A 9,413-nucleotide genomic window follows, 5' to 3' on the forward strand; every position below is an offset into this window, starting at 1 on the left:
GCTCAAAGCATGGCCTGTGCGGGGGATCGGCAGCTCCGGTTGTTGTACCAAGGGATGGAGTGAAACCTGCTGGTGTGAGACCTAGCAGACACGGCTGATGTAAGACACACTGAAATTGCTCCTGCTGCTTTTTTGTGAACCTGGTTAGAATCTTTTTGCTGCCAGTAGATGTATTTTATGTGTCCTGTATGCAGAAAACCTAGCTGCCCGACCGGAGTAATCACCATCCCCCCTCTATGTGTGAGCATCCCCCCCGGGGCGGGGGGCAGAGCTGCATGGACAAGGGCCAGGGCAGTCGCCCATTGCCTCAGCACTGCTTTTGCAGGGTGGTGTCACCCAGGCCAACGTGCTGACAGCAGGCGTCCCTGGCCACGTTACTTCCCATGCTGGCACAGAAGCTGGAGGCAGGAGGTTCACAAGCCTCTTAACAGGCCATGGCAGGAGAAGTCGCGGTGCTACCTGCACCTGTCCTGAGGCATGGCAGTGTTTGGTTATCATCCTGTTAGTGCAAACTAGAGAGAGAAAATGGGCACAGCACAGCACATCACAGACTTTTCCCAACTGCTCTTGAGGGCTATGATGATGGGCCAAAACCCATTTGTAAATACACCACTTCTCTGTGCCTGGAAGAAGGGTATCTAGTTGAAGATGTCTGCTTATTGCAGGGGGGTTGGACTAGATGACCTTTAAAGGTCCCTTCCAACCCAAACTATTCTATGATTCCGCAAGTTGGGTCCATTTAGCTCAGTTAAAAGCCTACATCAGCAGCATTGCTCGTGGCACCCTATGCTGAAAAAATTGCAGCTGATGCTCCGTGGAGATGGCAGCAGTCCTGAGCCAGCATTAGCAACAGGACCTGCACTGGCAGGTGGGCTTCAGCCTTGTGTATAGAACGGGGCTGATAGGTGGACTGCTGGCTGGTGGGGTGTTAGGCGCAGAGACCGCCTGTATGGACCGGTTTGTGTTTCCACTAAATCAGACCCAGCAGAACTAATCTCTTCCCTGACCTTTCAGGTTTCATCTGCTTGAATGCATGAGGTAGTGCAGCAGCCTTTTGCAGAGCTGTGACTGGTGGTGAAGGGGAAACAGCGTAGGCTGCTGCTACGTGCCTTAGAGCAGGGTGCCTTAGAGCAAGGGTCCTACGAGGTCCTGCTTGCCCGGTGCGCTGCAGCACAGCATCATCGCCCCCCTCCACGCTGCGATGCTCTTTCCCAGCTGTGCTGCTGGCCAAGCTGAAGGCTTCGCCAGCCCACCAAGCCGCACACACGAGGTGACATGATATGGCAGTGCAGTTCCACGCGTGCAAGGGGAGCATGTGGAGGTCTAGCCATTGGCAGCAGGGAGCTCAGGGGGTCGACGGGGAAGAGACCTGTGATGCTACGATGTGGCATGTCAGACTCATTAGCCAGGTCCAGCCCTGCAGCAAGGAGGGACCCATCACCCCCAGGGTCCCCATCACCCCACAAACCATTGCTCCCCAGCCTGCCCAACCCACACACATGCCCCCCCCCGCCTCTAAACGTGGGGCTTCAGCTGCTGGCCCTGCATTAGACACCAGCACACGCAGGGCTGTTCCCTGGACTCCAGGCTCTCCCCTCCTGCTCCCTGCATCCTGTGTCATGCTGGGCCTTAGGAGTGGCTCAGGTCCTATTTTGGAAACAGAGAGTTAAACATTTTCAACTTTTATTTTACAAAAATAAACCAGTTTTGCCCTGGTACTCTGTGGCCCCCAACCTTCCCCTCTGCCCCTGCTCCCATTCCTCGTCCTGGAGCTCTGGCTCTTGCGCGCCGGAGGCTGCCGGTGCCACATGCTCCTGCGAGCGTCCCCAGGCAAGCACCAGGGAAGGCGATTGGTGCTCTTTTGCGAATGCTTCCTCTTCCCAGGATCCAAGCTGGAAACTGCCCGAAGATGCCTCCTGGTGGCTCTGCCATTTCTGCACAGGGAGCAAGTCTTAGGCAAGTCACTCAGAGTACACACTTTGAGAAGGGGTGTCTGTCCGTCCGTCCCTCTCCCTTGGATGGAAAAGCGAGCCCCATGAAATTGCTTCTTGCCGTCGGTGGAGCCCCCAGGCTGCCGTTCCGCTGGCTGGCTCAGTGCTGGAAGCGTGGGGAGCTGATGTGGGGCTGGTGGAAGGAGTGTGTGGCGTACAGCACTTCTGGGGGCGGTGGAGGGGATGTCAGGATGGAGCAGAGCGGTTCGTGGGAGCTCAGCATCGAGGCAAAGTGCTTCATCTCCTCCGTCAGCTGCTTGATCTCCCGGCGCAGGGCAGCGTTCTGCCTCTCCAGGTCTTCACTCTCCTGAGGAGACAAAACCACAGGGGCTTCCTCAGCGCGGGAGCCGCAGGGATGAGCTGGGGACACGGGGGTGGCTGTCCCGCGCCTCTCTGCCCCGCAGAGTTTCCAGAATGACACGTTTCCGGTAAATTCGGCACACAGAGTCGCTCTTGGGCAAACCCCACTCCCCCAGCCGGCCGGGCCGGGTGCGGGTGCGATGCTGGTGGCCTCAGCCGCTCTCCCCGGCCCCGGCTTACGAGAAGTGACTGTGGCGTGTGCTCCCGCCCAGGCTTTCTCGCTCCCTCTCACGCACAGGCACTCGCCCGGACGCTTCCCGGGCCGCCCGGCCGGGGGGAGGGCACGCTGAATAACCGCCGTCTTTAACCAGAAAACCACCTGCCACAGGAAACCTGTCATTGCCCTGGAAAGAAAAGACTCACTGCTTCCTGCTAGCAGCCGGGGAAACCAGCGGCATGGTGGGGAGGAGGGGGAGACGCTTGAGTCAGAAGAAAAGAGAAACCGAGGCCTCAGAAGAACTGAATTAATACTGTTATTCATGAGAATAACAACAAAGGGGTTAATAACGATGCTCAGCCTTGTCTCAAGGATCCGAGAGCATCGCAGCCTTTGCTACCTCTACTGCTGCCCAAGTGCAATCAGCTCCAGGCTGCAGCATCCCATGGAGCCAGCAGCCTCGGCAGGGCTGAGGAAGGAGGGAGGACGTGGCGGCAGGCTCTGCAAATGCAGCTGAGACAGCTAAAGCGGGACCCAGAGCTCTGAGGCCCTGGAAAGCTGCACCGCCACCTCGCAAGGCAAACCTGTCACCCCTCCGCTTACCCCTCCACTGCCACACTGACTTCTGATGATGCCCGCTCGCCGGGTACAGGTTGAAACGCACCCGGCAGTTACAGTGGCTGTCACAGGAGGAGCTTGAGCATCTCTCAGACGTGACTAAATGCTGTAGAAATCATGTCTGACGTCGAACTCAGGAGCTGACGGGAATCACCCAGGGGCCGGGAGCATCCCTATGACTCATTCCTCTCAAAACACAAGCTACGAAGCCCTGGGGCAGATGGAGCTGCTGGCTCCTTTCCTACCACCATAGCTCAGGATAAGCCATGCTGCTCTCCTGGGCAGAACCACATCAGAGAAGCAAAGTCCCTAATGCAGAGTCAGCCAAAGGCACTCAGGGAATGAACCCAGGAGCAGCGGGGGTCACTGTTCACCAGGAATTGGAAAAACATCAGCAAAAATTCACCATCCATCCTCTACTTGCCTCCCTGTATTTCTCCAGCTGCCTGCCAGGATCCTCTCCGTCTGAACCAAACTGGGAGTAGCCCGCCTTCTCCCGTTCCCATAGGAAGGCAAAGAGTGTGTGCTATCAATGCTCACTGAGCAGTAGTCATCTTGTAAGCAGGTGGTTTGTCATCTGCTCTAAGAAGAGCAGCCCAAATCTTCTTGGCGCAGAGCTACGCAGGATTTTCCAGGGGGAGAATCAGAGCCCACCCACCTCTGGGATTACCTTGTAGAGAGCACTGACCCCAAGGAAAGGGTGTCTCTCCGCTCCTTTCAGGCACAGTCACCCAGAGCCATTGCTGCTGACAGACTTAATGCAATCAGCCTGGAGCCATGTCAGCTCTAGAGAGACCATCAGCGACTAAGAAAAGAATGAAATCTCTGTCTTAAACCCAGCTCTAACCATGGACTGAGAGCAGTATGTAAGGAGGAATGTTCAGGGGCGGCTTCTCAATAATTCTTCCCAAAAATGGGGATCTGGGGGAATATTGAGACCACTAAGTCAAAGGATGTTTTTTTCAACATAGGCCCGATTACCACTTTTCAAAGGGCAGCCAAGCCCAGTGCAGGGATAAAGATGGTCTCTGCCCACTGCAGACTGTGTATTCTACATCCCGCCCGCCAGCGGCCCAAAGCACAGGGGACTGCGCTTACAAATGTGCAAAATGCAAAGTAGCCCAGTCCCTGGGCTCCAACACTGACCACACACTCCTGCCCAAACACACACAGCCAGAAGTCACCATCCCTCCTGAAAAGCAGATGCCTAGTTCTTCACAGTGGGAAGAGTTGCAGGGGTGCCCATGGTGCCACAGGAGGAGATTGGGACAGCAGAGTCAAACCAAAAGAGGGAAAATCCATACTAAACAACAGGAAAAGCCTCCAGGTACTGCACAGCGTTCAGGTGAAGAAAGGGATACAAGTGCTACCGTGGAGACATTTAAAAATATTAGAAAATGATTAACATTTATTTATCTACACTAAGTTGTCCCGTTCAGCTCCACATTGCACCATCATCCATACCAATGAATACAAAGCACTACTGGCTCAGAAAAGCATCCTTGAACACTGTTGCACCGCTGCATAAGTGACGGCATGAAGCACAAACCCAGGGAGAGCCAGCCTGGGTGAGCCTGTACTTCCAAAGAGCCTGCCTTTGACTTTTGAAGAGATTAGGAAAGGAAATTGGTGATGTCAGATTGTGAGATAAAGATGGATTCAAAACTAGCTGCAAAACTAAATGCTTCATTGGCAGTCGTCCTGGGCTGTGTGCTTTCGCTGCGAGCGCTGACTCCTACATCCTGCCCTGGCCTCACTTTTCCTGTCCTGCCTCAACTGAGCATCTCTGCTCCGAGTCCCTAGGGGAAAAGCACATTGTCCCCTATGTGATCCCTCAGCTCCTCAGGACGGGGAAGGGTGTGAGTGCTCACCAAGTGCAGCGTGTCTGCTTTCTGGGTCTGCCTCAGGCGACTCTTCTGGGCAGCGATGCGATTCTTCTCCCTCCTTTGGACTTTCCTCATGTCATCAGAAGAGTCCTAGGGAAACAAGACATGGAAATGACTGGGGCATCCCCTCCCTCTCTCTGCTCCTGCAGGGCAGTAGACAGGAAGGAGACACAGCAGATAACATCACTGAAGCACGGGACATGGGATACACACCCTCAGCACCAGGATAAAGCCCCAGGGGTGTGTGATGCTTTTGGCATCCCTGTTGCCAGGAGGTGCAAGTTGGATACCCTTAAGCATCCTAACACATCTGGAAAATGACCACTCTCCTTCCACCAAGACACAGGCCTGGGATATGGCTTGAGGGACCAGAGTCCCAGAATGGAGACAATTTGAATTCTTTTTACAGAAAACCTTTCCTTTCCCTGTCTCTCTGCGGGGATACGGCACTGCAGACATTCCAGCTCCTTGGCTCAACCATCTTTCCAGAGATTCAGCCTGTGTTTTCCTCCTTTCACCGCTGTAGGTCCCACTCCCTCTCCATCACCCTTCTCCCTCAGGCTTTATTTGTTGCAGACCTTACAGTGCAATGTGGCCCTTGCTTTGTTTAACTAGACAGACTTGGAGCTTTTGGTTTTTCCCAGATCTCATTTGCTCCAGCTCTCTGATCTCTGGGCTTGCTCTTTTCTGGAGTCCCTTGGCAGCAATGCCTGCAGTGCTGACTGCAACACTCCCGAGCCCCTTGGTCAGGGGCTCCAGGTCTCCAGGTCTCAAGGCTGCTTCATGCAGCAGCCATTCTCTGCTGAGATCTGGTCCTGCTGCTGCCTTCTGACAGTTGAAACCGTCACACAGACTCTTTCATCTTCTATTTTCATATTGCGCTGTCTCTTTTGTGGACTCTCTAACATTCACACCACTGCTTCTCCACAGGACTACGAAACTCAGCCACAAAAGTTATCTTCCCAGCCCATCAGTCTGTCCACATCCTCTCCCCCCTCCACCCCGCCCAAGATCTGTTCTCTTCTTTGAACTTAACCGTTTTATCCTTGCCTTCAATACCCTGCAAATGTCTCAGATATGGCAGCTCCTACATCCTGCACCAAGTCCGGTCCCTGTTCTTTGGCAACCCCTGTTCTTTATCCCCTTCTCTACCAGGACGCTTCCCCATGCCTGGTTGCGAGCCCAAAATCATCTGCCCTCATCATCCCCAAGATTTCTGAGCCCAGTCTCAGGTACTTGCTGTTGTTGCCAGCCCAAGAGAAATGGCGAATGACACATATAATAAAGCTTAGCCAGAAAAGGCAGTGGAAATACTTCAGACTTGTGTCAGTATCTGCCAGCAAAAGACCTACCATTACGGTACTCTGTTCAACAAACCAAAATCCCTCTGTCTGGCATTACTGAGACAGAAAACCCCTGAGGCTGAACAGAAATGAGAGCAGACCCAAAGTGGCAGGGTTTTTCTGGGTCCTGAGTGCTGCCCGCGGCAGCGGGAAGCAGGCAGGCTGCCCCTGTGCCATCCTGGTCCATGGCGAGGAGCTGCACACTCGGGCTCCTCGCCGGAGCACCAACTCTCATGCCGAAGCTTCCTGCCTAATCCCTGCCCAGCAGGGCCCACCGTGCCCGGGGATCCCGGCACCCCAGTTGCCCCTGGCACAGCCCCAGGTAACCGGGCCTCCTCTCTCCACCCGTACCCAGCTCGGTGGCCAGGGCTCCTGCCGGGGCTGTCGGCTCAGCCCTGCATCCCTCTCCCCACAGCCATTCCTAGAAAGCCCCGCCATACTGCTCTGTGAAAACACCAGCAGTGGGTGCCAGCCTTCCTCCTGCCCAACCATTGGCCCACCCCGATGGACTCTCCAGCTGGGAGGGCTGGAGAAGGGTCCCCACTTTACCTGCTTGCTGGGAGGGGGGGACTGGCTGAAGCTGCTGGAGTCGCTGCTGTCGGAGCTGTGGGGCATGGCTCCCGTTTCTGGCTCCCAGGGCCTCTTCAGCTTCCTTTATGCTCTTGGGGTGCCTGCCTTCTGTCTCGCTTCCCTTCCCTCTCCCCTGGCCTCCTCGGTTCCCTGTGAGATGGCCCTGTGGCTTCTTGTCTCTCGCCCGTCCCGGAGGCACGCTGTCCTCTGCGACTTTCTCTGCCTCTCCTCTCAGAGCCTCTGCACCTTCCCTTTAGGTCTCGGCCTCCTGTGGTTTCTCAGAACCTTGGGGATGTAAGCTGAAAGTCACGTGGCCGGAAACTTTAAGGCGAAGAAGAAAAGTTACAGAAGAAGAAAAAAGAAAAAAAAAAAAAGAAGAAAAAAAAAAAGCACATCTGGGAAAAATGAGCTTCAAAATAGCCTGAAAAACCCCCGAAAAACACCTTCAAGCGGTTGAAAAACAGCAAGATGGGTTTTCTCTGAGACAAACAGCAGAGATGGAAAGGAATAAAAGCCCCGTCTCTGGCTGTGAAACCTGGACCCTCAAAGGAGGGCAGTGCGGAGGAGGTGCTGCCGGGAGCCCCAGAAATTCCAGGGCCACTTCTTGCCATGCCAGTCCCGTGCGGGCAGGAGGTTGGTCCAGCCCCGGGCAGCCTCTGCCACCCCAGCCCTGCCGGGGAAATTCCCGTGCAGCCACCCACCTCCCCACAACCCACTCACCCCCTCCCACCGCCCCCGACACCGTTGACGTGGGTCCCGGGGAGAGGGTGGGGACCCTCAGCAGGTGCCACACAAACACTGTTTGTGCGGATGGCTCCCATGCGTACGGCAAAGCACCGATCCCACCTAAGAAGAAAGGCCTGGGATCGTAGAACGTTTGGACTGGGTTTGGTAGGACTGGTATTTTCTGTAAGGCAAAGCTCTTTAGCTCTTTAAAACGTTCATTTCGTACCTCACCACCGTCCTGTAAGGAGAATATCAACCCTGGCACACAAATTAAAAGTGCTGTAAACATAATGGTCTGTGGACGCCGAAGCTGAACCTGAGACATAATTCTCACTCCACGCCGTGGTATGAGCTTGGCTACACCCCAGGGGATGTGAGACCGTCGTGCAGGGATCCCGACTCCCTGCCTGCTCCCCTCTAGTCCCCTCTCACCACAGCTGACAGTAGAAGACCCGGGGGAGACAGGAGCTTTTTGGCACGTGGGAGGTTGTTTCCTTGCTATTCCCCCTCTGCCAGCACCCAATTTGGGCATGGCCCATGCAGACAGCATAAAGAGAAGCTGCTTTGCATCTCCTTGTTTCTCTCCTGGTCTGTGCTGCGTGGGACTACTTCCATCCTTAGTACGAGCCCAGTAGACTGAAGACATGCAAGCAGCCCCCGGGACGGCAGTGCTTCAGGAGTGCCCTCAGAGTGCCCCATGCTAGTGGCTCTGGAAGTGACAGCGCAGGAGCAGGGAATGCCAAAGCAGGAGCTGTTTCCTTTCTGATCTGCTCATGTTGCCAGAGCCAGTGGGATGAACCAGGGACAGGTGCCAACAGGCTCTCCATCTACAGACAACAGCACACGTCTTCAGAGCAGCTGAGTTCTCGCATATGCTGTGAGAAGCAGATACAGAAACAGGCATGAACTCATCCACAGTAACCTACTCCTATGGCAAACAGCAATTCCCAGTTCCCCCTTACTGGTTTTCGTTGCATATTGGTGTTTCGGTTGAGTTTCTCCTGCCTCAAGCAGGAGCAGCGAGCAAGTCTTGGCAGCAGGGTGTCAGCAAGGGCACTTGAGATGCAGTTTGGGGTTTGCTGCCTTATCACAGCGCAGAAAGCACACGTGCAGAGGAGCACATGCTTGGAGCACAGTGCGGACTTGCATGGGCATTGCTGGCATTCCCAGCCCTGCTGCTCATGGAGCCAACATAGGGGCAAACATGGCCAAAAGCAAGAACCGCGTGGGACTGGCTACAAGCTGGGTGGCTTGGGGAAGTCACCTAGCCTAGCTCCAGTAGCCAAAGTGCTCCATTTTGGCCCATTTCCCTCTTTAGAAATACCCTGTAGCACTGGTGTGCTACCCTTGGACCTATTATTTCAACATTTCTCAGCCTTGAGTGCATATTGAACGCCAGTGTGCTGTAGGGAAATGCTGGGATCCTCCACACTTTCGAACGTTGCTTGCTTGGGATGAGCCACCCCATCTCCTGGCAGTGCAGCCCCCCTGTAACAGGCAGGGCTCCTCTGGCGCGGCCGGCTCTGGGAAGGGAGCAGCCGAAGTGAGACGAGGGGCTGGTGGGGTGTTGTGTTCAGGCCTCCCAAGGCACGGGCTAGAGGCGCAAGCATTGAAGCATCCATTCACTCGCTGCATCGCTACACTTCCTCTGAACTCGGCAACCCCACGCGCCACTTCCTTTCCAGGAAGCACGTCGCTGGATTCCCGCTCTCCCGAGGAAACCCGCGCTCCTCTGCTGGCAAGCAGCTCTCAGAGACCGCCT

At 55.2% G+C, this 9,413-nt stretch overlaps 1 protein-coding gene across 1 annotated transcript; it reads right to left on the bottom strand.

Annotated features, from left to right (window-relative positions):
• Nucleotides 1-1,666: 1,666 nt before the first annotated feature.
• On the bottom strand, nt 1,667-7,199 carry BATF (basic leucine zipper ATF-like transcription factor). Its single transcript, XM_054201391.1, has 3 exons — nt 6,905-7,199; nt 4,998-5,102; nt 1,667-2,298 (listed from the first exon to the last, which is right to left on the bottom strand). The coding sequence occupies exons 1-3, from the start codon at nt 6,968-6,970 to the stop codon at nt 2,092-2,094; spliced, it is 378 nt and encodes a 125-aa protein (XP_054057366.1). The 5' UTR covers nt 6,971-7,199; the 3' UTR covers nt 1,667-2,091.
• Nucleotides 7,200-9,413: the final 2,214 nt, after the last annotated feature.

Source organism: Rissa tridactyla, chromosome 4 (assembly GCF_028500815.1).
Source record: "Rissa tridactyla isolate bRisTri1 chromosome 4, bRisTri1.patW.cur.20221130, whole genome shotgun sequence".
Lineage (NCBI taxonomy): Eukaryota > Metazoa > Chordata > Aves > Charadriiformes > Laridae > Rissa > Rissa tridactyla.

Coding starts and splice junctions, on each gene's coding strand:
- BATF (XM_054201391.1), bottom strand. CDS start 6,970: ATGCCCCACAGCTCCGACAGCAGCGACTCCAGCAGCTTCAGCCAGTCC. Junction 5,103..6,904: donor CCCCCCCTCCCAGCAAGCAG/GTAAAGTGGGGA, acceptor TTGTTTCCCTAG/GACTCTTCTGATGACATGAG. Junction 2,299..4,997: donor AAGCAGACACGCTGCACTTG/GTGAGCACTCAC, acceptor TTGTCTCCTCAG/GAGAGTGAAGACCTGGAGAG.